This window comes from Hemicordylus capensis, chromosome 12, assembly GCF_027244095.1.
Source record: "Hemicordylus capensis ecotype Gifberg chromosome 12, rHemCap1.1.pri, whole genome shotgun sequence".
Taxonomy (NCBI): Eukaryota; Metazoa; Chordata; class Lepidosauria; order Squamata; family Cordylidae; genus Hemicordylus; species Hemicordylus capensis.
In genome coordinates, this window is record NC_069668.1 from 20,025,896 (window position 1) to 20,052,376 (window position 26,481).

General features: G+C 58.4%; 1 protein-coding gene across 9 annotated transcripts; it reads right to left on the bottom strand.

Annotated features, from left to right (window-relative positions):
- Positions 1 to 156: 156 nt before the first annotated feature.
- On the bottom strand, positions 157 to 25,086 carry LOC128336220 (gametogenetin-binding protein 2-like). 9 transcript variants are annotated; one of them, XM_053275556.1, is made up of 15 exons: positions 25,009 to 25,074; positions 20,131 to 20,274; positions 13,683 to 13,763; positions 12,515 to 12,768; positions 11,746 to 11,844; positions 9,861 to 9,989; positions 9,603 to 9,716; positions 8,329 to 8,538; positions 6,149 to 6,323; positions 5,671 to 5,868; positions 4,325 to 4,469; positions 3,381 to 3,506; positions 2,894 to 3,057; positions 1,812 to 2,075; positions 157 to 898 (listed from the first exon to the last, which is right to left on the bottom strand). In XM_053275556.1, exons 2-15 carry the CDS (start codon positions 20,221 to 20,223, stop codon positions 695 to 697), a joined length of 2,256 nt encoding a protein of 751 aa, XP_053131531.1. In that variant the 5' UTR covers positions 20,224 to 20,274; positions 25,009 to 25,074; the 3' UTR covers positions 157 to 694. The 9 variants fall into 9 exon arrangements, with proteins under 9 accessions (XP_053131531.1, XP_053131532.1, XP_053131528.1 ...); XM_053275557.1 differs by having other exon boundaries at positions 24,880 to 25,013; XM_053275553.1 differs by lacking the exon at positions 25,009 to 25,074 and adding an exon at positions 23,057 to 23,195.
- Between the last annotated feature and the right edge of the window lie 1,395 nt (positions 25,087 to 26,481).

Consider the following 26,481-nt stretch of genomic DNA (forward strand, 5'->3'; position numbering starts at 1 on the left):
TTTTAACTGCTTGCCTTTGAACAACTTTGCCAGCTTGTCTTCGAGGGATGTGTCCAGATCCCCAACTGGTAGCTCCTTGAAGCCTGCCCTCACCACCTTTGAGGGCAAGGACTATTATGCCCGAGTACAAACATGCACACCTTTTTTTTTACTATGCATATTAATAAATATTCTTTATTTTTTAATTTTGCACATTGAGCTTCAACATATCACATCCAGAACATTTTTGCAAATGGATGTCTACTTTGTAAAATCTTTATATTGAGCTCGTAATTTCTGTACAGAATTAGAAGTACAACATTACTTTTGCCACTAAGTTGCTTTTTTTTGTTGTTTGTTAAGTGTCACAGTTAAGAGAAAACATTAAATGGAAGGAGAGACAGAGAGAAAGAGACAGAGATGGCTTAAATTATGAAGGTCTAGGCTTGCCCCATCTAGTATAAACTAAAGATCCAAGCCCCAAAGGGAAAACAAAATATATATCAAAATTAAAAAGGTGCCTCCTTCACCAGCCTCCTGCTCGGGGGGGAAAAGAGAAAGAAAGAAATAAAGGGGGGGCGGGGGGGAGAGCCACATTGATTTTAAAAGAGAGGGTTTCTGTTAAGTCACTAAAGAAAGTGTTCAGGAAAGGAGAAAAGGCGCAGTAGTCATATCCAGAGAGTTTCCTCGAAAGACAGAGCAAGTTTTATTGGGTTCAGTTGGCCCCGGCGGTCGTGAGCCACCCTCTGCACAGAGGCCCCTTGTGGTCGTTCAAGCGGCAGTATTTGTTAAACTTCTCCTTCAGATGCTGCCGGTACTGTTCTCTATTGCTGTAGAAAGACTGGTTGTTCGCCATGAAGGACTGGATCTCGTCTTGCGAGATGAAGATGTCCTCGTCAGAAATGCACTCGGATTCATCCTGCCAGACACAAGGGGGGGGGGGAGAGGGAGGGGCCTCAGGGAATGCGCGAAACTCCAGACAGCAGCGCATCTCCTCCCCTTGCGCCCCGGCCACTCTCCCTTTCCGGGGCTGGGCGATTTCTCACGCCTCACACCACTCCGCGCCAGAGGCAGGGAACTCTGCGGTGGCCGCCACAGGGAGAACAGCCAGGCAGTTGCCAGACGGGCCCCTTCCTGGACTGAACCACCGAGGCCACAGCCAGGGACCCTCCGGGTAGATGGGAAGCACCATGCCAGAGAAAGGCCCGGGTCCAATCCCTGGCAACGTGGCCAGGGGCGGCTGGGGAAGAGCCCCCATTGGGAACTCTGGAGAGCTGCTGCTGCTGCTGCCAGTCTGTGCAAACCATCCTGAGCTAGGCAGACCAAAGGGCTGACTCAGTAGAAGGCCGCTTCCTAGGTAATCCATGCTGCAGAGGGAGGAGGAATGACTGGCCCCAAGGAAGTCCAGAGCCAGTGGAGAAATGGGCAAGGCCCATAAAGAGCGTCAGGGCAGTCCTGTCGGGTCAGAAGTGGGGCCTGTCTGGTCTAGCATTCTGCTTCCCACAGTAGCCAGCCAGGAGCTTCTGGGAAGCTCACTCAGTGGGCTGGGAAGGAGGACACACACACACACACACACACACACACACACACACACGGGTGGCTGCAGCAGCTGGAACACCCAGGTAGACCGCCTCTGTGCATGGAAGTTCTATCTAGCTACCACAGCAGACAGCGACCCTTCTCCATGAATGTGTCTGATCCCACTCCCAAGTCAGCAAAAGCAGGGCATTCCACAAACTCCCGAGGAACCCAGCGACCAGAAGCACCTCCCGGCGCAAGCGGGCTGACAAGGCAGGCCAGGACATGCTCCCCCCCCCCCGCCTCTGACTTACAAGGAGTTCCACCAAGCTCTTGGCCCCCTTCCCAGCATCGGGAGCAGAGGCTGCTTCGGGAGGCTCGGCACACAGCAGGGCGGCCGTCTTCCTGCGCTCCAGCCAAGGCACCGGCTGGCCGCCCTTTTCTGCCCGACAGCACAGCATCTCGGCGGGCAGTGTCGGCTCTTTGGTCTTGTCCTGCGGGTGGAACTCGGGATGCGTGGGGTGGCCGGGGCTCTCGCGATGACTGGCGTCCACCACACAAGGGCCCAGTTTGGGGAGCTGGAGGAGGAAAGGGGGCCGGTGAGCACCCGGTGCAGCTCGGAGGAGGAAGACTGGGCTGGCCCTCGGAGCAGGGCCCTTTCGGAAGCCGCTGGAGATCCCATCCTCTGCTCTCCTGGACACACCCGCTCCCCTCCGCCTCCAGTGTCCCTGGGCTCTTCTCCCCCACCCCGCCATGTGGGCACTTCCTTCCCCCCTTCGTTTCGTTGCCAACTTCTGGATCACCCACTTGCTAGGCACGCGAGAAGGCACTGCGCCTCCCTTCCTTCGGCACTCTGAAAGGGGCTGGCCGAGGCTTCTTGGCCGACACAAGAATGTCTTAGACCAAGACACGGAGTGGATTTCATTATACTAGGAGTAATATTCGTGCTGGATTAAAGTATGGTGCTATGTCATAGAATTATAGTTCAGCATCAACACTCTTCAGCATGGTTATGACACGGCATCTTTTAGAATATATCTTTTAGATTGTTCCTAAACGGCTTGGAACCATTTTAAATTTGTTTTTATATTGTGGTAAGCCGTCTGGTTTTGTTCCTTCCCTTGCTACGCACCACCCAGAGCCTTGGGGTGGGGCAGTACATAAAGGAAAGAGGCCGTCGGTCTGCTTCTCCAGGGCCCAGGTTTCCAGCCCGTCAGCCTCCGTGAAGTGGACGGACGTCCTCCGCTCCCCTCAGCCCAGCCACAAGGAAGAAGACTGCAGCAAACTACAGGGGGTGCGTTTCCACGGCGGGCTCACCCCCAAAGAGGGAAGCAAAGGGAGGGGGGTGCAGGATGTGACCTGGAGAGGCCGCGCAGCCAACCAGGCTCCCACTTACGTGCTCCACCTCGCAGCCCTTCTTGCTTTTCTTCCTCTTCTTCTTGCTCTTGCCTTTGACGCTGCTGTCTTCCGAGTTGGCCCAGCACTCCACACAGCTGTCCTCTTCTTCCTCCTCCTCCTCCTCCTCCTTGTCGTCACAGCGATGGAGGCAGGTGTCATCGCCTACAGGAGAGGAGAGTCCGGCCCATTATCCCCCCCAGGGGATTGGCATGCAGAAGGGATTCCAGCACACCGAGCCCTTGTGAACCCGGGGTCGGGGCCAGGGTGCAGAAGGCTCCCCCAGCTCTCTGGCCACCATTCAGAGAAAGCCACCCCCAACCCAGCAGCGCCCACAGAGACAGGGCACCAGAGGGGAGCCGCATCGAGGAGCCCTCAAGACGGCCGCCTTGGACATCAAGAGACCGTCCAGGCAGGAAAGAGGGTCTGAGAAGGAGCCCGCTGCTCTGAGGCCCGGGGGGGGGGGGAGAGGAGGAGGCCAAGTCTACCGTGCTCATCGTGGTTGCAGATGCCCTCAGTGCAGGCCACATCCGAGCCCTCGCGAGAGCCCGTCTCGCTGCCCTCCATGCTGGAAGAGTAGCCACAGTCGCTGCCGTTACAGTGTGCAGATAAGCCTGGGGGGCGGGGGGGGAGAGAAACTCTTGCTTAGAGTGGCGGGGGGCACCTCCCTGCCACAGGAACAGCCCTGGCCGCCCACCCACCCACCCCCGGTGCTGGGAACACAAGCTGGAGGCAGTTCCTCTGAGCAGTCCATGGGCTTCAGGGAAGTTCTAGGCCAGGCAGGACTTCTCACGCCCAATGCCAAGTGGGACCAGCGGAAGGCTGTCCCAGCCAGGCGGCTCCAACTGGTCTGGCTCCGTCAACTCTCATTCGTTCCTTCTCCCTCCCGTGAACTGGCTGCACAGACTACCCCCCCGCCCCCGGAACTGTCCAGGCTCTTTGCGTCTTTATTCCCAGCCCACGCAACGTGCCTCTGGATGCCAAGCTGGGAACTGTCAGCTGGAGGCCACCACTGTTGCGCCAAGCTGCAGGGCCAGCCGCCAGAAAAGCGTTAGTGGGTCAGCTTCCGGCGAAGCCTTTCCCCAAGAGAGGAAGGCCTCGAGTGACCCCAAGCAGGAGTGCTGCAGCCCAGAAGGCCCTGCTGGCCAAGGGAGCCCCCCATGGGGGAGAGGCATCTCCGTCACGGGAGTGGGCCACCTCACGAGCCAGGGGTCCCAAGGATCACTGTGCTGCCTCCCCGCCTCCCCTGCCTTTCTGGGCCGACCGGCAGCCCCCTGCCCCCCTGCTGGTGCTCTGGGAACTGCTTGGAGAAGGACGACGACTCTAGCTCCTCCCGTGGGGAGGCGACTCAAGGAGGAGCCAGCGAGGGGAGAAGACGGCCGGAGGCTCCTGCGGGCACAGAGAAGCCAGGGGTTGCCACTCCGGCGCTCACCTTTCTTGACCTTCGGTGACCCTGGCAGAGTGCCGCCCGCGGGACAGGTGCAGCGGGAGCTGTCGTGGGCCACCAGGGGCTCCCGGCAGCGGCCGCTCTCTTCGGCGCTGCCACAGGCTTTGCAGCTGATGGCCAAGAAGTTTTCCTTCAAGGAGGCAGGAAGAGGAGACGCGTGAAGGGCAGGCTCAGGGGGGCGGGAGGGCGCTCGGCAAAGGACAAGCCTGCGCGGCCCCACGGGAAGGTCACAGGAGACATTCCCCGTCTGCCAAGGGGGGTGGTGGTAGCGCTCTCGGGGGGCCTCTTCAAGACCTGCCCTCACTTTGCTCCGCTAGCCAGAGGCCACGGCACTGGACCCAAGATGGAAGTCTGTCCAGCCCGCTCATGACAACGCCAAGAAGAGAACGCTGCCCACCAGAGTCAGGCCGCTGCTCTACCCCGCCTGGCAGCAGCTCTCCAGGGACTCGGGAGGTGGCAGGGAGGCCTTTTCCTTCACCCGCTAGCAGGAGCGCCTTGGGACTCCCAGGGCTGTGGGGACTACCCCCAGAGCAAGTGTGCTGCCTCCTAGGGGACCCGCCTCCAGCCACGAGGCACAACCCCCCACCCCCACCGAGGCTGGCTGGGCAGCTGCTCCTCCACCAGGAGTCCCGTCCCCCCCACCTGGCCCGCTCCTGGCCTGGCCCTCGCAGGCAGCAGCCACCCCCCCATGCTCCCTCTCCACAGAGCCCAGAACATGCGGGCCATCTGCAGGCACCCAGCGAGGACCATGCGGAGCGGAGCTGGTCCCATCGTAAGACGCTTTTTACGTCTTGCCTTAAAAACGGCCTGCTGCTGCCGCCACCTTGAACTGCTCGGGTGTGTTTTTTAAATTGGGATTCTATCCCTTTGTCCTGGGCAGGTGATGGAGCCAGACAACAAATATTTATAGACCGCTTTTCAGCCAAAGTCTCCAAAGTGGTTCTCACAGAAAAGTAACAAACAAATAAACAAACAAACAAGAGGGCTCCCAATCAAAAAGGAAAGCTAAGAGAGACCCCGGCCACCGCCACTGGGAGGGATGCTGTGCTGGGGACGGAGAGGGCTGGTCGCTCTCCCCCTGCTCCACCATGTGAGAAAGGGGCCTCTTGGCCCAGTGAGCAGGGCAAGTGGTACAAACACCCTTGAAATGAAGAAGTCCCGTGTCGGGTCTCTGGCTTTCCCAGCAAAGCGTGTCTCACGGGGCTGTGGAAGACCCCCGAGAGCCAGCCTGGGCCCCCGCTCCGCTCTCAGGACCCCCCGACAGCCCTTCCGCCCACCAGCTCCTGCCCAGCTTTTTCCCCGAGCCCAGGGGGCTGAAGGGCAGGCCTGACCTTGCCCTGGCTCATCTCCTCCTCCTCCTCGGCCACTTGCAAGGGAGCCGGCGCCTCGCAAGCACACTTGTTTTTCCGCCGGTTCTTGCGCTTCTGGCGCTTCTTCTCCTGCTTGAGCTCTCGCACCCGCTCCTCTTCAGAGAACTCCTCACAGAGCTGCTCCAGCCGGCTGATGCCCTGGACCTTCTCCACAGCCACCTGCTCAAGACACACCAGCGCCCCACGGCGTCAGCGGAGGGAACACCCCCTTGCCCCCACGGGCTAGCCACCCAGGGGCTCCCCCCCAGCCACCCCGAGGAACGTCACTCGCAGCTCCACCCAGCAAGCGGTGGCCCTGCTGCCCGTCCGTGAAGGGGACCCTGGTGCTTGCACCCCGCGGGGAGCAGCGGCATCGCCGGCCCTGTGGCTTTGCCCAAGGGCACTTCAGGCCTCCGGGGCCAGCCGGCGCCGGGAAGGGCAGCCCTTCGGGAGGACTGACCTCAAAGCTTTTCCGCAGAGCATCGACCCCCAGGTAGAAGAGCATCTGCCAGGTCTGCTCCTCGGCCCGCAGCTTCTGCCAGATGCGGTGCAGCCGTTCGTACAGGTGGATGCCCAGGCAGGTGAGCACCTCCTCTTGGGCGATGTCAATGGTCTTGGCGTGCCTCTCTCTTCGCCTGGAGACAGAGGGGGGAGGAGGAGGAAGAGGTCTGCTTTCGGCAAGGGGCCCGGGACAGCACTGCTCTCCACTCTGCTGGGGGGCCAGGAGCCCCACGGACTAGGCCTAAGCCGCACCCCACCCGCCCCACTCTACATGACAAACTGCTTTGGACATGTCGGAGGCTTTCAAACACTGACCAGAGCGAGTGTGTTTGGGTCAGAAGGCGGCCAGTGCCCCAGTGGCACACCCAAGCCCCTTCAACATGCCTGAAGCACTCCAAGGCTGCCACCCTCCAGGGCCTGGACGCCGGAGCCTCGGCCCCCAGGCGAGTGTCCTGTCCGGAAGAGGTGCAGCCACACAAGCCCTCGCCCCCTTGGCACGTGTCCCCCAGAGCATGCTGCAGGGCATCCAGAGGTTCCCCTCCCCTGCAGTGGTGCACAGGACTGCTTACTTCCGAGTCCCCCCCCCCACACACACACCCCAGATCAGGCCATTCCCATTTTTAAAAGCCAGCTTTCAAGAGAGATGGCATTCCATATCCAGAGACAGGCATGTTTCAAGAGCCAGAAGAGAAGGCAGGATCTGGAAACGTGCTTGGGAAGCATTACAGGCGATTGCACTGAGCTTGTGCTACACGCCAAGCGGAGAGAGATGCCCACTGCGGGGGCCCCCCGGCCCCCCAAATGGCATTCCACACACCATCACCTGGACAAAGGGGTGCAAGCGACCAGCATGTCTGCCTGTGACTTCCCCCAAACTGCCAGACCCACATTTGCCACACACCCCTCTGTGAGATCACAAATGCCTCCACATTCTATTTGGAGCACCCGGAGGCCCACAGTCCCTGGGGCAAACGGCCCCATTTCACCCACCCTCCTCCCCAAGTTCACAACACACTGATGCACGTGGCTCAAGCCACCTTGGGAAGGCAAACCCACACGCATCTCTTTTTACTCGCTTTAAAAAGTGCATGCAAGTTTAATTGACAAAGCTACAATCCTGGGACAAATATTCTCCTTGGACTCCAACTCAGCCACAAGCAAACGTGGAAGAAAAATGGTAGGATATAATAGAAATTAATTCACGGCAAGGTCAAATGGAACAAAATGCTTTCTTTAAGAACCGCTGGGGGTGGGGCAGGGGGAGGAAACGCCACTGGCTTTGACGCTGAAAAAGTACCCCTGGATTTGTTGCTCGTTCATTGGAACAAGTGCAGCTACAAGCACTTCAGTGGTTTAAATTTTTTACTAGAATACCCAGAAGCTATGAGACGTTTCCACTTCATTGACTGCTGAGCTGAGTTTTTAAAAATGCCCAGAGGTGTCGCCTTGCCCCTTAGGGCGAATCGTGAGTCGCAGCGATTTCAGAAGCCAGGCACTCCAAGGGGCGGGATGGTGGGAACCCCGACCTCCTCCTGCCCCCAAGACAGGAGCAGCCAGAGGTGGGAACTGCCTGACAGGCAAGGACTGGGAGGCGGACACACAAGCAGCCTGAGATCTGGGGAAGCAGCTGGGCCCAGCGGGGCCAGGCAGCACTCTCCCCCGCTTGGGGGCAGTACAGCAAGTTCCACAAGGTGGTCCTGGCTGGGCCCCTCGTGGTCTGGGGCGGGGGGGAGTCAGCTAGTCGCTGAAGGGCCACGGGAGGAGGAGGAGGAGGAAGAAGAAGAGAGGCCAGCCTCCGACTCCACTGCGTCCCTCTCTGAGCAGCCAACGGGGACAGACAAGGGGCCGTCTCCTCCAGGTTTGCTTGTGAGCCAAGATCCACCTCCAGCCCTGATACGGCCAGGGCACTCTCACAACTTGGATTCACACGTGTGAGGGAAGTGTGTGGCCCCCCAGAGGGGTCTACAGTGCAGCAGCAGCAGAGAGACAGGCAGGCAGGCGGGTGGGGGGGGCGGCGGGGGGGAGATACACAAAAGTCTCTGTCCTGCAGCTGAAATATACATCCGGTCATTTCAAAGACGCCGACGAAGACGGAAAGGAGGCAAAGCGCTAGACGGTCCACTCTAGCCAGTTACATACTCATACCCTCCGGCGAACTCTGGCTCGGCCCGGCCCAGGAGGTGCGCGATGAAGTCCGTCTCGCAGCAGACGTGGATGTGGCGCTCGTGGGGGCAGCAGCGCAGACCCTCGTACAGGGCAGCGCAGTAGCCCCGCTCCTTGCTGCAGTCCAGCTCGCCAATCAGGATGGTGTACGCCCGGAGCACTTTGTTCTTGCAGTCTGTGCAAAACCTGGCGCGGGGAGAGGACGGGAGATCAGCACCACCCCGGCTGGAAGCACACCGCCGAGAAGGGGACCCATGCTGCCCGGGCGGGGGAGACGGTTGCCCACATAGCAGCCGGATGGGACCCTCTGGAAGGAAGGGCCAGGAGCGCCAGAACAGGCTGGATCCCCTTGGCCCCCATGTCAGGGTGAGCAGAGCCAGGCACCAGAGCACTCCCCACCCTGCCCTGGGCCTTCCCTGGCCTTGCTGGGGAAACACGCAGGCAAGTGGCCGCTGGGCTTTTATGCGGATGACGTTTCTCTCCCCCAAGTGAACAGCAGCAGCAGGGGGGTGGGCCTTCTTGCACCAGCCAGACATCTGCACAAGGGCCCCCAGCACACCAGAAGCACCCCTCTGTTTTCCTGGAACCGGAAGGAAAGGGCACCAAAGCACCAACGCCAGAAGAGCCGCTCAGGCAGGTGGGCTGTCAATGCCTTTTTCAAGGCCCTTTAAAATACTGACGCCTGATTCATTTGCTTCTACAATTTGGGGTTGGTCTTTTAGAACGACAGTGTGTACAGGTGGCTGTGGAAGTGCTGAACGCCAAGAACTATTCCCAAGGGGACTCCATTTCCAAAACCTGGGAGTCTGCTGTATGGAACGGCGTCCATATTACAACACAGTCATCGGCCAGATTAAAAACACCACACCACAATCGAGAAGTCATCCCCTCCAGCAATCACGATTCTGCCAGGACTTTCTCACAGAAGACAGTTTGGAGCCGAACACAATACAGGGTACAACTGACACTCATGATTGTATCCATGGCTTATGATGCGGCAAAATTTTGCCCCCCACTGCCCTGGACCTGTCCCTGCCCAGCTGCCTGTGGAGGGTGTTGTGTGGGGAACCAGAACGCGAGAGGAAGGCCTGGCCTAGAGCAGCAGCTCCTTCCACAAGAGTCTCTTCCGGGAGCTCCAGCCTCAGGGTCTGGCGCCGACATGCTCTGAGGCGGAACCAAACCCCGCGGGGCGTCTCGACAGCCGTGCCCACAGCAGAGGGCCAAGGCGCTCCTTCCCAACACTCACTCACCGGTGTTTCCGGAGATAGGTTTCTAAGGTTTCTAGGAGACAGCTGGAATCGATGAGCACGACTTCATCCCGGCACTCCTGGGACATGAGCTCCCACACGTCCATCCAGCAACCCCTGAAGAGGAGGAAGCCCCAGGCTGGTGAATGCCGGCCAACTCCCCCCACCCAAGGGCTGGAACTGGAGGAGGAGGAGGAGGAGGAGGAGGAGGAGGAGGAGGAGGAGAGCCCCCGCTCAGCCCCCAACCGCCCTCCCGTTTACCTGCTGGCCGCTCCCTGGAAAGGTCCGCAGCAGAAAGTGATCCTACACCTGTTCTCCTTCCTGTCGTCGTCACTACTCCTCTTATCTGCACCTAACTTCTCTGCACTCGGGGCGCTAGCGTTCCCTTCACTGAAGCATCGTGCGTGAAAACAAGAAGGGAGCGGCTGGGTGAAGGCGGTCCCGCTGCTCGGCCGGCCCTCTTCTCCGCTGGAAGCAGAGGTGGCGGCCCCAAGGCAGCAGAGGGCCAGCCAGGGGAGTCTCCGCTGGTCTGCCAGGGGCAGAACGGAGAGCGGGCCAGGGCGCTCCCAGGAGAGGCTCTGTGGGGACACCGCCCCTCGCACCCCCCTCACCTGCCAGCTGGGGGCACCCTCCATGAGAGCCGCCCTGCGCTGCTGCGTCCCCAAGAGGCACCAACCCCCCCTCGGGGGGGGGCTGGGAGGAACCTCCCGGGGAGGCTCCCAGAGACTTCCTGCCCAGCTCCGGCTGGGCTGCAGAGATGACCCCCAGTCCTGCTCCTGCAGGTGCCGGGCAACTCCCTCCAAGATCCCTGACGGCTGGCCACTGTGGCTGGGGGTGATGGGAGCTGTAGTCCAGAGCTGGGCTTCAGGCCATTCTGCCCGCCGAGGCGGGGCTGCCTTATCCTCTCACTGAGCGGCTTCAGCGGGAGCACTGACAGGGCTGGAGTCCACATAGCAGCTCCTGGAGACAGGAAGCCAGAGAGCCCTTGCTTCCGGGGGCAGGGTCCACCCACCCACCTCGGGCCTCAAGAAAGCCGCCTCGAAGAAAGGGGTCCGGCCCTAGAGGAGGAGGGTGCCTGGTCCCCACCACCAGAAGAGTGGCCCCCTCTCCACCCCCAGGCACTGCCACAGTCTAATCGTGAAGGGCCCGAGGGGAAGCCCAACACTGGCAGGGACAGAAGCAAGGGCAAGGAGGGGGGCCAGGGATCTCCCCCCCCACACCCCACCCCGCAGCACTGCAAGCGGGACTCCAAGCTCTCGCATGGGCGGGGGCTGCAGCTGCCCTCATTCTGCCAGCCCCACCCCTCTCGCTCTCTTCCCTTCCCTGGGCAGAGATCACTTCACTGCCTTGGCCCTCCGGAGCCTAGCAGCTGGGCAGGCTCTGCTTCCCGGGCCAAGCGGTGACAGGTGGGCTGCACGCAGCAGGGCCCCCTCGGTGGTGGGGACGACCATGACTATGGAGATGGCGCACTGGCATCGACACGCCACGGTTGAGTCTGTGCTTGGCACGAGGGCTTATCAGGGACTGAGACCGGTGAAGCTGCTGCCGCCGCGGAGGTGCACTTGGTGGATCTCTCCCTGGCAGCCATCTTGGCCGTGATCCCAAAGCAGGGCTTCAGCGACTTAAGATGAGGCATTTAAGCCCACGGCCCTCACTAGATGCCCGGAGACTTTCCAAACCTCCGGCATTACCCCCCGCCCCCCGCCGGGCCTGCCTCATGTGAGCACCTGCCCACTTGCCCCACGGGATCTGCTCACTCCCCCAGCCCCATAAACCCAGTGCGAGGCCTGTAGGGTGGACTCTGCAGCACTCGTGAGCAGCTCGGACTTGGCTTGGGCAGGAGCCGCCAGAGAAGACCCTCTGCTTCCAGGCCGGCATGGTTAGGAGAGACTCCCCCAAGCAGGCGTCTGCGTCACACGAACACCAAGGGGGCCCAACAGTAACACTGCCCCTGGGCTTGAGAGCGACCCCCACCTGCCACCCCATCTCCTTTCTTTCTTTCCCCGCTTTCAGCAGCCTCCAGATTTGCCTCCTGGGATTTGCCCCCAACTCCCCCCCCCCCGAGCAATCACCCCACAGCCCTCAACTCCGTTGCAGCTGCTGCTGCTGCTTCAAGCCCCAGAGCACCCAGCTCCCCACAACTTACCCCAGGGGTTTGGGCTTGTGCGTGTCCAGGGAGTGCAGCTGGCATCTTTTGTTCTTCTTACTCTTCGGAATTGCCTCGATCATTTCGTTTAACTTGGACCTTTAAACACCAAGGGGCAGAAACGGGTTAGGAAGTCCGCATGTGGCTCAGAGCCCCGTTTCACAAGGCGACGCTGTAGAGGATGGCGGAAAACAGGCTTCTAGTAAGGCAGGGGAGCTGGAGTGGGGCCACTCTGCTCTCTGCTCCGTCTCCGAAAGGGCCTCCTAGAAGCCCGTGTCCTCCTGCCAAAGCACCCACAAGGACCGCCTCCGACTCAACGGCCAGTCCCGAAGGGGCTGACTTCCCCTTGGGCAAGTATGACAACAGCGAGCTGGGCCCCACCTCTGGGCCCCACGCCGGGCGAGCCAGGCCCCTGACAAGGTAGCCATGGAGGCTGCCACCAAAGGGGAAGAGGCGCCGCATCTTGGCCCTCTTCCCTCAGGGAGGAGAAGAGCAGCCTGGGAGGGAGAGAACCCTTGGGAGGCGGGAGGGAGAGGGGATCAGGAGACTGCCTTGCCCCGGACCGGGCTTCATGCCTGCAGCCTTGGCACACACACGGTGCGCAGTCCCGACCGTACCCCACCCCAGGAGCCAGGCCAGGCCGGTCTCCCCTGCAGCTCAGCAGTTGGGCCCAACCAGCCCTCCAAGGCCGCCTGCTGGGGCCTGCAAGCACAGGCCGACCACCAGGCCCTTTGGCCAGGGAGGCGGTCGGGCGAGTGACCGAGCTCACCCGTGCACGTAGAAGAGGGTATAAAGCTTCTTGGCATCCATCATGCAGCTCCGAGTCACGGAGAGGAATCCCTTCGCCCCGACCGTGAGGGGCTCCAGGGCGGGGTTGCCCGACTCGACCAGCTGTGAGAACAGGCGCTCCACGCTGCGGCGACAGCCAACACATGGGACAAGCTGAGAAAGGGCACTCAAGGCCTCACGCGACGTCACCATCATGGCATAGCTCAGATCCTGCTGCTTGAGCATGCCGTGCCGCTGCGCCACCAGGACAGAGGGAGAAACCAGAGCTGGTTAGCAGGGGGCGGCTGCCACGGCCGCAAGAGCCAAGGCCGAGCCCGGGACACGGGGCGCCCCCTCCTCAGAACGGCAGCCCCCGGGACGGGAGCTCTCCTCATGCTGGGGCTGGACGACAAACACGGAGAGGTGGAACCTCTCCTTGGGCAGCCCAACCTGGGGGGGGGAGGGGGCGCTCAAGCACCCAGGCAGGCAGGCAACATACAACAGGGCAGCCCACAGGCTCAGCTCCATGAGTATTTGTGCTGTGGACAGGATGCAGCACCACAAAAACCAGGCCAGAAGTTATGTGGGGATGGCCAACAGCTGGAAGGGAGAGTGTTTTTGTTTTTGTTGTGAAGAGATGTGACAAATTCAGAGGAGAGGCCCGTCCATGGCCACTGGCTACACAGAACCTCCATGTCCAGCAGCAGTATACCCCTAGTGGCCAGATGCCGAGGGCACACCAGGGGAAAGCAGTGTCCCTGCTGCCCTGCCAGTGAGCTTCCTGGGGGGCATCTGCTTAGTGGCACTGCTCCAGACTCCAGGGGGCTGGAGAAGGTGGGCCTTGGGCTGACAGACGGAGAAGTTCTCGTCCTCAGTGAAGCAAGTGTGGGCCTTTTCTCCAGGCCGCCAAGCAGCCGGCCTCTCCGTTTTAAAGCCCTGGCAGTGAAAGTTCATCACTGGCTGCTCTCTTGCGGAAACAAGGTAAACCACCTTTCCGAAAAGGAGGGAGAAGGATGGGGACGCCTCTGTTCCAAGCCCAAAGCTGGACTTGAAATCACTTCTCAAGCAGTGAAGGAGGCTTGGCTTGGGGTTTAAAGGGGAAGCAGTTTGTCTGCAGCTTGCAACGGCCTCCAGGAGTCCCCCACAGCCAAGGCAGGGCCACGGCTTACCTGGATGAACTGCTTCAACTGGGCTCCGTTGTTCTGATGTCCATCAAGGTTCAGCACATTGTCCGGGAACTCCATCACCATCTGCAGGGAGACACCCCCGGGTGAGCCTTTGGCCTGCCCTGCCCGCCGCTGCGTGTGGACGGACGCCGTGTGGACGTGTACAGCCAGGGAGGTGTGGACGTGTACAGCCAGGGAGGACTCCGTGTGGACGGACGCCCTCGAAGAGACACCTGCATGCAAACTGCCCGTTCTGCCCCCGTGTGGTGCCAAGTCTGGGTCCGAGGGCCACCCCCCCTCCAGGCCCCCTTTGGCTCCAAACCACCCGCCTGCCGCTCATGCCCTTGGGGCCCACATGGCCGGAGGGTGAAGAAGACACAAGAGCCAGGGCCCCCCCACCAGAGGTCACACTCAGAGCCTGTCCCCCACAAGGCTGCTTGAGCGGGCCACCAAGGCACCGACCGGCTGCATCAATCTGGGTGCAGTCCCCCCGCTTAGGCTGCCACCCTGTGCCCTGCAGCCTCTCTTGGCAGTCCAGCTCAAGGTCAGCTCAAGAACCACCGGTGAGAGCATCTTCCTCAAAGCTCAGAATCCCCAATGACTCAAAGCATGCTCTTTGACTTAGGAAGCTGCTGCAAACCGAGTCAGACCCTGGGGGCATCTAGCTCTGTACCGTCTACACTGACGGGCAGTGGCTCTCCCAAGTTCCAGGCAGGAGTCTCCCTGGCCCTACCCGGAGATGCTGCCGCCAGGGATGTTCTGCCGGCAAAGAAGGTGCTCTTCCACTGAGCTACGGCCTGGGCCCCCTCACTTATCCCACAGACCGCTGCCTGCCGTGTCCAACTCACTGGGGCTGTTCCCAAGCCGCCCGCAGCCTCCCTCCCCACGCCACACTCAAGCCAGCAACCCCACCACTTCCGTGACAGAGGGGCAGGCACTTGAGGGCCAGGGGAAGAGCGTCCGCTCCCTCCCAGGGCTCCTGGAGGCGTGCATGGAATCAAGGGAGGCGACTCCAAGGGAGGGGATGGCCCGTCCTTGTCACTGCGGCCGTAAGTGGGGGCAGGGGGAGACCAGCCCCGCAGAAGGGCCCCCGTGGGCAGCACGTTCATCCTGCCCAGCATCTACCCGTTCCCCACTCTGCTTGCAAGGAAGGCAGCTCCGTCTGGCTAAGCATCCTGGGCCGCTCAGAGCTCTGGGGAAGACGCCACCACCGGGGCCCCGCAGGCCTGGGTGCTCCGGGGACACCGACTCAGAGTCAGAGTGCCCCCCCCCCAAGCTCCTGCCACACCTTCCCTTCCGTCGCTGCCACTGGGGCTGAACATATGGGGTTCCTGCAGCGCAGAAGGGACAGGCTGGCCAGCGCCCAGCACGCCACTGCTGCTGCTCTGGGATCCAAGCCAGTTCCCTGCCAGCCGGCCTGCAGGTTCAGCTTCCCTGGCAAGCCTGAAATGGCTCGGCTGCCCAAGAGCCGCCTCCACCCATCAGTCCCTTCACCTCCAGCCCCGGGGCCCCCGGTCTGAGAAGCGCTCCGGCCTGGGCTTCTGGCAGCATCGGGAGGCTTTTAAGGGACACCTTGTCCAAGGCTGGGGCAGTTTGTACTGCAGGCAGGCAGTGCGCTTCCTATTCTGCTGGGGGCCCCATATTGATGGGAAGGCGGGGGGGTGGACGCGATTCAAATCCATCACACCAGCTCATCATGCCTGCACAATCAAAGCCCCCCCCCAAACAGTAGCACCGTACGCAGGCCCTGCACAGAACTCCCGCAGGTACCTCTGGGGTGCGCGTGTGTTTGCGGCAGGTGGTGGTGGAGGGGAGAGCCAGGTTTGCTGCTGCTGGTGGCCCAGCATGGAGGCAACGCAAGCTCTCTTTCGGCAATGTCAGACTGCACGTCTGATGGAGTCTTTGGGAGGGAAAAAGAGCCACTGGCAAAGCAGCGGGGTGGGCTGGAGGAGGCCATGCCAGAAGGCCAAAAAGGGTCAGTACAGCAGCCGTGCCAAAGACTACCTAGCAGAGCTGCTGCTAGCCTGTATCGGCCACTGGAAAGGCAGAGAAGAGGATGGCAGCCAGCCAACGCTTTCCCAGCCGACAGGGGCATCACGCCCAAGGCCCACCTCAAGACGCAGAGCGGCTTCTAAAGAGGGACTTCTCAGAGCCAACGCTAAAGTTGCCCTCAAAGTGGCACGGTCGCAAGCGGGCGCGGGCTGTGAGTGGCCCTCGCTGCTGATCATGGCACAGACACTGCCCAATACGGGCCGGCAATATTCCAGATGGCAGACCCTCAAGATGAGCTGTGTGTGCGTGGACCCTGAGAAAATAAGAGAGCCTCACAAGAACAGAACCGCACAAATGCATATTTATCGGGGGTGGGGGGACTGTTGCATGGGAAGTTCATCCCCCCTCCCCCAGTGGTGAATGACCTTTCTCTCCCACCCGGAGCTCAAGGCTGGGCTTGTCCCAGAGGGGGGCTCCCAGGCGGCCAGACCCCCACAGCCTCAGCAAGGCGGCTGCCTCCCCCGCCAGCAAACAAAGCGCTGGAGCTAGTTCAGCAAACGCACCCACTGCCTTCCATCCTGACCCAGAGGCAAGGACTCCTGGTGGTGCTCCCAAGGGCCGGCCAGCCAGGCAGAGAGGCGGCCCCAAGGTGCCCTGCCTGCAGGCCACATCCCAGGAGCAGAGGCAGCTTTGGGCAACGCCAGCCTCGCCCCCACGACGGGGCACGTGCAGTCCTGGCTGGCTGCCTTCCCAGAAGAATGCGCTCCGAGCCTTTCCAAGGAAGCCTCCTGGCAGCACCAGGGGTGTGTGAGCCAGGGGACCCACTCAGGGGACCCCCACCATGTCTGTGTGAGGGAGAGGGCAGAGGGCTCTCCCCCGCTTAGTCACGGGGCCGGACTAGCAAGAGGCCTCAAATGGAGGCCTTGAGATGCAAGTCTGCCACTTGGCAAAGCCCACATGACTTTGCTTGGCCAGCCACAGAGGACCCCAAGTGTCAAGGGAGACTGGAAACAAACAGCGCCAGCGCATTCAGCCAGCCCAATTCAAGGGGGCGGGGTGGGGTGGGGTCAGAGTATTCGCCAGGCAGTATTTGACGGATCAGCCTGCATGGCGGAGGGATAGCAGTGGAACCTCCGGGGGACTCTCGTGTCCGTGTTCTGTCCAACATCCATTTTCAATTTGGAGAAGCGTCCAACAGGCCCAAAGCGGCCCAGGATGTCCCAACGTGGTGGGGCAAGGAGTGGGTGGGCGGTTCGGCCCTGTAGCCACACCCACTGCCTCCCAACCTGTGGCCCCAGCAAGGGAGAGAGCAGCCCCGGTGGCTCCACTCGCCCTGCCAACCCTCCTTCCCAGGACAGGAGCTGGGCCTCCCTGGGCAGGGGAGCGGTTCTGATCCTGGGGAAGGCCAGAGGCCACAGGCAGATGGAGAAGGACTCCCGTCCCCAGCAAGGCATGGAGTGGACTTTGCCCAGAGCCTCGGAGCTGAGACCCAGCCACTGCCATCGCCTCTGCCTCCTCCTCTCGGCAAGGGCCTCGTCTTCTAAGCTCTGGTGGCGGAGGAAGGAGACGAGGACGGGCAGTGGCCGGGCACTGAAGCAAGGCCACCCTCCCACCAGGGGCAGGAGAGAAGACCCGGCCACAGGGTGGTGCGGCCTCAGCACCGGGACAAGCAAGCCGACTGCAGGGGTGCACCACGGCTCAACTGACACGTGAAGGTCCCCTACCCTTCTCACAAGGCTCTTCAGTACACAGGAGGGGACTAAAAAGGCTGGGGGGCTTATTTTCTCCACTCCCCACCAGATCTGGACTGGGCAAGAGTCTCCGGCCCTCTGTGCCCCACATCGGAAGGGGAGAGGCCAAGCTGAAGCCACCTCAGGAGGAGCACAGAGGCAGACCAGGTCTGCTTCCAAACCCCAGGCCGGCCTCACAGCCCCAGCGGCTCCATCTAAGAAAGGGGCACTTCTAAGGGCCAGTGTGGTGTAGTGGCTAGAGTGCTGGACTAGGACCAGGGAGACCGGAGTTCAAATCCCCATTCAGCCATGAGACTTGCTGGGTGACTCTGGGCCAGTCACTTCTCTCTCAGCCTAGCCTACTTCACAGGGTTGTTGTGAAAGAGAAACTCAAGTATGTAGTACACTGCTCTGGGCTTCTTGGAGGAAGAGCGGGATATAAATGTAAAAATAATAAAATAATAATAAATAATAAGGCCTCTGGCATAGAGCCCGGAGACTGCAATAGCCACTGCGGACTCTGCTGCTACTAAAGGGGAAACGATCCCGTATTGCTTGGCTGGCCTTACTGTCTCCCTGCCCCCATAATCCCAGCATGACCAAGCCAGGTTTGCAACCACACACTGAAGTAAAGGGTGCCGTTGAGTCAGTGTCGACTCGTGGCGCCCACAGAGCCCTGTGGTTGTCTTGGGTAGAATACAGGAGGGGTTGACCAGTGCCTCCTCCTCCACAGTATGAGATGATGGTGCCTCTTAGCACCTTCCTATATCGCTGCTGCCCGACAGAGGGGTTTCCCATAGTCTGGGAAGCAGACCAGCAGGGACTGGAACCAGCAACCTCTTGCTTGCTATTTTGTTGTATCAACCTCTTGCTTGCTATTTTGTTGTATTATTTAAAATATTTCTATACCGCTCCAAACTCACGTCTCTGGGTGGTTCACAATTAAAGTCATTTATTGCTGGTCAAGTCATTTCCCGCTGCACCACTAGCCTGGGGTGTTTGTTCCCTTCCTGCCCCACAAACCCCCAGTAGCAGGCAGCTAGTAACGCATCTGTGAACTAGTCCTCTTTGTGGACTTGCCAGGCTGCCTTCAAACCAGCCGGGTTCAAGTCCAGGCCACTACTGGGAGGGGCAGGGCCACCTCTGCAAGTCGCAACGCGCACAGAACTTCTGCAAGTGTCCGTGTGGGGCAGGGTGCGACGCACCGGGATCCCGTCGAAGAAGGTCAGCAAGGGTCAAGAGAGTGAATGGCCACCCCACAGGATGCATTACGGACACATGTGACTGCAACCCAGAGGAAGCTTTTCACTCACAAGCGAGAGGTGCTTCTCCGGTGGGAGCAGCACTGAGGAAAAGGCCAGGCAAGCACCACTGCACACAATTCCCCAAAGGGGACCCATCATCTCCACAGGGCCCAGCACTACCGTGGAACCGGGCTTCAGGGAAACGGCGGTCCTGTCCGTTTTTAAATAAAATTCTGCCTCCTGGAGAGTGATTCCGTCATAAGACTAATTACAAACAGCTTCTTAGCCTCAAGGGGTGGTAAAACCATAAGATCCCACCCGCTAAATGAGAAATAATATTGAAACAGGCAGTGGGCTGGGAAGGCCTGGGGGTGGGGGGGGTTGGGGCGCTGCTGAGGGAAGCACTTGACAGCAGCCTGTCCAGGCAGGAGGCAATGCGAGGCTTCTTGTGGGGGGGGGTGCCCCTGGAGACAGGCTACAAGCTGGCTCAGGGGAAGGAAGTGGTGGAAATGGCATCTTGGAAAAAACAGAAAGCAGTGTGTGTGTGGTGGGGGGGTGCTTCACCTTTTCTGAGAAACTGCAGATAACTCAGACACCACCCGGTTCTCTATCCCCTCCTTTCACCAGCTTGTGGGCTTGCAGTGTGGTCTTCAATTCTGGCTGCCCTAAAGCAGGGGGGGCGGGCGGGCGACAGCTTTAAGGAAGGACAAGAGAAATACCCAAACCAGGTAAAACTGGCACCTTAGGGTGCCATGCCAAAGCTTGACGGTCAGATCATTAGAATGAGAACTTTCCCCATGGAAGTAAGGTTTCGGTTTCTCCCAGCTGTAAGCGGGCGGGGGGGATCTTTCCATACAACTCTCTCCACATAACTGATATGGAAGTGCACATTATAAGGAAGCAAACCAGACTGCAGACAAACGAACGCACACTCTGCAAAAACCTCCACAGAAACCCCTTGACCCCTCCCTACGTGTTAAGAGCTCAGGGTCCACAGAACTGCCCAGGATCATCTGAAGGGGCAGGGGGCACCACAACCGGTTCCTGAAAGTTGGTGAACCGGCTGGGGGCCGAAAGGAGCCCACCCAACAGACCGCTCCACACAGACCGCAAGCTTTGCCTCACTTGCCTGGGCAGGCTACAAAATGCCTCTTGCAGGTTACTGGCACGCAGGTTCCAAAATGGCTACAACTCTCCTCTGGTTAGGCCTTCTCTTTGGTGGGTCTGTGCTGCATGTGCGTGTGTGTGTGTGTGCCCGGGAGCGCCCGAGAGACGTGGTGAAGGGAAAGCACATTCTGTGCATTTCGTGCAACAGGGTGCCCAAAAGCTCACCCATTGCTGCCCTGGGAGAACTCCAAGGCGGGGCCAGAGGCCCTTCTAGGAGGAGGAGGAGTGGGGGTGTGAATTGCAACACACCCGCTCGGTATGTTGCAAGCACTCCACGCACCGGGCGCAGGGGAGTTCACTTGCCAAGCAGCCACTCACCGTAAGCGTGTCATCTATGAAGAGGGGGATCTGCCGCTTCTCAAAGGGAAATTCCTCCTCTCCGTCTCTGCAAACTGCCACCAGTCGCGCCATCGCTGCCACTGCTGCTGCTACTGCTCTTGCTTCTTCCTCCCAGCTTTCAGCCTGAAAACAGCCAAAGCCCCGGCAAGTAAATACAAGCTTCGGTTCCTACAGCACACTTTCACCACCAGAGGGAAAGAAGCCTGCGCGACCGCATTGAACGATTCGACACACCGCTTAAGGGCAGATGCACGTCCTTGGGAGGCTTGTTGATCTTCCCACTAGTTAGGGCGGTGGGTGGGTGGGGGGCATGAGGGCACAGCTTTTAAAAAAAAATTCTTTTCTATCCCATTAAGAGGCCTTGGCTGCCATTTCCACCATGAAATCTTGAGAACTGTCAGTGCAGGAAATTGACTAGTTTTGCAGCCTGAAAAAGACCCCAGAGAGTGTGGGCGAGGAACCCAGAACCAGCAACACATAGGATATAGGGAAAGGGAACAGGATGGCTCCCAACCTTGCTATCGACATTTTATCTAGCGCCTTTCATTTTACAATATGGAGATTCAATCAGAAGTTAAAATTTCTCAAGGGCATATTTCAGGGTGGTTTTTGTTTTACTTTTGCCTTCTTCCACAAACATCTCAGCACAATGAAATATAACATGGACCCCTGACTTCAGAACATCTCAGTGACGTAAAACCTTACGGAACACACACACACACACACACACACACAAAACAAGCCAGGGGGGAGGGGGGGAATCTGATTTTGTCATTTCAAAGCAGCTCCGCTGAGAAATATAAAGCCACCAGCATTTTTATTTATTACTGATTCACTTATTGTTTATTTAACAAATTTGTATACTGCTCACTACCGAAGTATCTAGGCGGTTTACAGCATAAAACCAACCAAGAATTTTTAACAGCTAAAACATATAAAAGATCAAATTACGATACCCATAAAAGCACACCAACGAACTCCACACTTGCGGCTCATTCATACAAGAACCTAAAACCATGCAAAACAAACCCTTTTCCACCAGGATTGCCACCAATTAAAACATATTCTTCTCTCCCTCAACAGAAAGGTGTACATGTAGCCATTCTCCAAATGCAGGTAACGGTTCTCTCTTGCGTGAGCTTGCAAGTCTCAAGTAGACTCAAGGCCTGTTCTTCCCAAGTCATGTTTTTACACAGACACCCAAGGCATTTCCCGCCTATACTTAAAAATGCAACACGTAAATACCAGAAACAAACATGTGCATCGTACAAATGCATTCATCAGGGCGGTGGTGGTGGTGGGGAGCCTGCTCTCTTTCACATATGCACATTGCGGCCATCCCAGATGCACCACAGGGCGGCAGGCTCAGGTTCCTAGCCAAACACGCCCTCCACAACCATAAGCAATCTAGTGGCCCAGCAAGTGTGCCTCTGCAAAACACATCTTTGCAGACACTTAGCTGGCCACATCTACATATCGTGTTTTTTTCTGGGCACACCTTACACAGGAGCGCTTTTTAAAATACATGATGTGCGAAGTGGCAGCCAAGCATAGGAACACAGGCAGCTTGCCTTCTACTGAGTAGGACCTCTCTTGGAGATTATTATTATTACATTTATATCCTGCTCTTCCTCCAAGGAGCCCAGAGCGGTGTACTACATACTTGAGTTTCTCTTTCACAACAACCCTGTGAAGGGTTGAGAGAGAAGCGACTGGCCCAGAGTCACCCCCAGCTAGTTTTCATGGCTGAATGGGGATTTGAACTCGGGTCTCCCCGGTCCTAGTCCAGCACTCTAACCACTACAACACGCTGGCTCTCTCTGAGATGACGCCAGGGAGGGAACTTGGGACTTCGATGCTCTTATTTATGAATCCGATTTGTACACCACCCCAAACTTTCGTCTCTGGGCGGTTAACAATAGCATAAGACAAGTTACAAGATATTCAAAAACTTAAAAACAATGTAACAACTTAAAAACCACCCACACATTGAAACCTTTAAGTTTTAAAGAGCTGGAAAAGCTTGGGTGAAGAGGTGGGTTTTCCCAGAGCAGCCCCATTATTCCGCCCCCCCCAGGGGAATCTCTCCCAGGGCTCCCACTTCTAGTCTCCCTCCCATATGCAAATCAGGGCAGGCCCCGATTTGCTAAGGGGACCAGCCACGCTGGCTCCCACCAGGCTGGCTCTGCTCCTGGGGCCCGATTCCTAGCAGACTGCCAGGGTGGTGGGGTCAGAAGGGGGGGGGGGTTCTTGCAACCCTCTGCACATCAGTGGCCCCTGCCTGGGCCCACCTGCAGAGAGACAAGGGAGGGGGCCTCCCCTTGGGGGGGCTTTTTAGAGCAGCCTGTGGCGGGTTCCTCCGCCTGCCCCCCCCAAGAAGACATACACCCACCCTCCCCCCTCAAGCTATGAAGGGCGGCCAGCATTCCCCCCCCCCGGCCCAGAGCTGGGAAAGGAAGAAGCCCCTGGAAGCTCCCCGGCCAGGCCTCCCTCACGGGGCTGTTGTGAAGACCAACTGCGGTGGGGTGAGGGGGCGTAAGGGAGGCGGGGGAGCCCCCTGCTCTTGCACTGTCTCCGCCCCCCAGGCAAGGGCTGCGCAGAGAGGGGGGCAAGCTGGGGGGGGTCCCTCGCCCCCTCCCCAAGGTGGGCTCTGGAGAAGGGGGGGCTCCTCCTCGGATAATAGGCCCGCCCCTCCGTTGCGTAGGCAGCGCACCCCCCCCCCCGCCCCGCTGTGGGCCTGGCCGCAAAAGGGCGGGACACACACCTCAGCAGGCCGAGGCGCCGCCTTTTTGGCCTCTCTCGCTTCCCTTCCCTTAGCGCACGCGCCCCCCCTCCCCCTTTGGCGGGCTCCTGCGCGGCAGGCGCTTCGGCTCCGCCCCTAACCGCCCCGCCGCGCACGTATTACTATTAAAATAGCCGCCGCAGGCTCCGCCCCCCTGCCGCTGCCCCTCCCCATCTCTCCTGACTTATCGCTTCACAGAGGATTGTTCTTCCGCCCCCTAGCGCTCCTTCACCGCGCAGGCGGGAAAAAGGAGAGAGGGAAAGAGTCCGGCGGCTCGGGGGTCGTGGCGCGCATGCGCAAAGGGGAGACACGACGGAGCGCGGTCACAAACCGCCGAGGGAGAGAACGCGCGACGCCTCACGGAAGTGGGACATGGAATCCTTCCGGAAACGCCCGTCCATAAAAGCGGGCCCCCTTCAACACCCACCCAGGCCTAGGTCCCACTGAGGCCTTGCTCTCCGCACGTTGCAGGACTACGACTCCCATCGGCCCCCCCGCCGCCGCAGTGCATCCTAGTCGGGGTGGATGGGAGTTGTAGTCCAACAGCCGCTGGAGCGCCTCAGGCTGTACACCTCTGCAGGGGGACCTTCAGCTCCCCTTTGCCACTTTGTATCCTCACAACAACCCTGTAGGGTGGGCCAGCCCAGCGTTAGGGTTTTTCTACATGGGGAAACGCACAAAGGATAGGAACCTAGGTACCTGCTCTGTGCGTTGGAGTTTTGCAACAGGAATTGCAATAGGGATTTGTAGCTGGACAGGGCCTTTTTAGGGATGAGCTACATACATACATACATAATGGCCCCGTTTGGATAGAAAAAGAGGAAACCATGCTTTCTGTTCCAGGAGTCGACCTTAGAGGGCTGCGGGAATGGACATATTCTCCCACACAACAGAAAACTGAAAGCTGCTGTTTCCAGCTGGAACCAAACTGCAATCTCACATTCTGTATTTATTGCTTATTTCCCTATATAAACCACTTTGAGAACTTTTGTTGAAAAGCACTTTAGAAATATCCCTAATATAGTATGATGATAGTCTAGTCTAGTATCATAATCACATGAACTCTAGTAGCCCAAACCGCAGTTTGGCAAAACAAACCTGGATCAAACAATGGTTCCCAATGCAAGTGTGTTCGACCCAAACCCAGTTGGGCCTGAATTGTTTTACTAAGCTATGGTGCCCCGAGTTCTCTCGCATAACAGAGAAGTGCAGTTTGATCCAGGCTGAAAGGGGAAGTTTTCAATCTCCTCCTCGTGCCTGTGAACGAGGAAGGGAGGGAGAGCGAGTGAGCCTTTGGTGCTCGGACAATTGTCCTGGAAGCAGGAAACGAGGAGGGCTTCTCCTCGCATCGGATTGGTGGCCATCTTGCTTTTGTCTCAACTTCAGTCCTCCTGTATATGTTGGCCTACAGTTCCCATAATCTGTGGCTATTGGCCACTGTGGCAGGGGATTATGGATGTTGTAGTTCAAGAACAGCTGGGGGGAGGGGTCTAAGTTGAGCAGGTCTGCTCTAACAGGCGGTTTGTTGCCTTCTCTTCAAGTAGGGTTGCCATATTCTGGCTTTCCAAATCCGGGTGCCTAATTTGCATATTATGTGAAATGGCTTGGAAATAATTTCTGAGCCAAAGAGTGACTGCTCATTTTCCTCCAGAACTCTGCTTCTACAAGGGCTGGAGCTCAGCTTCTTTTTTTTAAAGAAAGCTGAGATCCAGGTGAATCCAGGTGGGCTAAGCAATCTGGGTGAGATCTTTAAAATCCAGGGGAATCCCGGAATTCCGGGGGGCATGGCAACTGCCATCTCCAAGAGATCCCAAAATCCAAAGGAGGCCCAGGTACGGCCACACCTTGTGTTTAGACATGAAACAGTCAGAGCCACCATTAGGGAAAGACAGCCACGGAACCAACAACATGGTTACGGGGGTGGGGTGGGGAGAGGGACTACATACCTCACCGATAACAGACAGGCGTCCTAATAACTGTATGGCAGCTGCCTCAGGCCTGGAGTGGCTGTGCACTTAATTACGGACAAGTAACTAAAGTTAATTGCCAGCCTCTCAAATTCAGTATTGACTTACTTTATTATATGGCTTTGAAAATGGCAGACTATCCCATAATGAGTTTTGTTGGCCATGGTTCCACTGTGAACTGCTCATTGTTGAGGCTGTTACATCAGACTTGAGAGCCAATCAGGTTCCACGCCCTGCGTTATTTGCATACCAGAGCCCCATTGGTTCCTTTCCCAGCAAGCCAGTCCGTGGCCACCACCGGGCTCCCTGGGCCGATCAAGATGGCATCCCTCCACTCCTGGGCGCTGGCCCAAATGGCCCCACACCGTGCAGCAGCAAGCACCAGTGCCTTGTGGGGAATGATTCGGCCTTTGTTCTGGGCCACAGAGACCAGTGATCCTGTTCCTACCTTGCCAGCATGGGTTTTTGCCGACAGGGTGTATCTGGGTAGAGAATCTGTGGCGGGCTGGCCCACGCAAGGTGACGTCACTGGCTGCTGGAGTCCGTAACCACGAAGGCGCTGAGGTTTCAGCAACGTTTGTTTATGAAAGGGGAGGTAAAAAACCTGCCATCTAGAAGAGTGTGCTGAAGAGCATACCCAGAAATCCACAGCAGGCAGATATCCACAGCGGGAAGAGCGGAGAGAAAGAGCTAACCCCAGAGAACCTGAAAACGGCACCTTTCTCTCCTGGGCTTTTTCGGGAGAGTTTTGGGGTGCTTTTTACTTGGGGAAGCTTGTCTCCGCTGTCTGTTGAAAGGTCAGGCAGGATCCCAATTCCTTGGCAGCCTCGAGTGCAGTTTAAATCACTTATTCAGAATGCAGGAAGTTGGCAGTTTTGATGCATCTCCCCAGGGCATCAAGGCGCATTTGCTTTGCAAAGCAAGCCAAGTCTGCTCCAAGCACAGAGTTCAAACCCCCCACACTTGGAGCTGGCTGGTGACAACCTGAGTGGTGCGTGGGGTCAAGGGATTCGAAACTGTGCTTAATATGTCTAGATGGGTAAAACTGGTTTTATTGGCTCCTGCGAAAGTATCCTCTGCTAACTGATTACTAATATAATTCAAAATAAAAGGGTTATCCTGATTGCTTAGACTGAGTGTTTCCTCTTCTTGGACACTGGGCAAACCACTGGGTCATGATCCAACAACCCAAGATGGGAGGAGAGCTGGTCTTGTGGTAGCAAGCATGACTTGTCCCCATAGCTAAGCAGGGTCTACCCTGGTATATATTTGAATGGGAGACTAGAATTGTGAGCACTGGAAGAGATTCCCCCTCAGAGGATGATGGAGCCACTCTGGGAAGAGCAGAAGGTTTCAAGTCCCCTCCCTGGCTTCTCCAAGATAGGGCTGAGAGAGATCCCTGCCTGCAACCTTGGAGATGCCGCTGCCAGTCTGTGAAGACAATACTGAGCTAGATAGACCAAGGGTCTGACTCGGTATATGGCAGCTTCCTATGTTTCTATGTAACCCCTAGTCCAAACTTCAAGCAGAGGCCTCCCCCTCCCTCTCCCCAGAGATGCTGCTCAGCGCAAGAAGAGGGTC

What these genes read in the sequence shown, in the direction of transcription:
- LOC128336220 (XM_053275553.1), bottom strand. Translation starts at nt 23,107, where the DNA reads ATGGGGAGGGGCAGCGGCAGGGGGGCGGAGCCTGCGGCGGCTATTTTA. An exon ending in TTCCAGGGAGCGGCCAGCAG is followed by an intron (nt 9,717 to 9,860) that starts GTAAACGGGAGG and finishes CCTCCTCTTCAG; the next exon opens with GGGTTGCTGGATGGACGTGT. An exon ending in CTCTGCGGAAAAGCTTTGAG is followed by an intron (nt 5,869 to 6,148) that starts GTCAGTCCTCCC and finishes TGTCTTGAGCAG; the next exon opens with GTGGCTGTGGAGAAGGTCCA.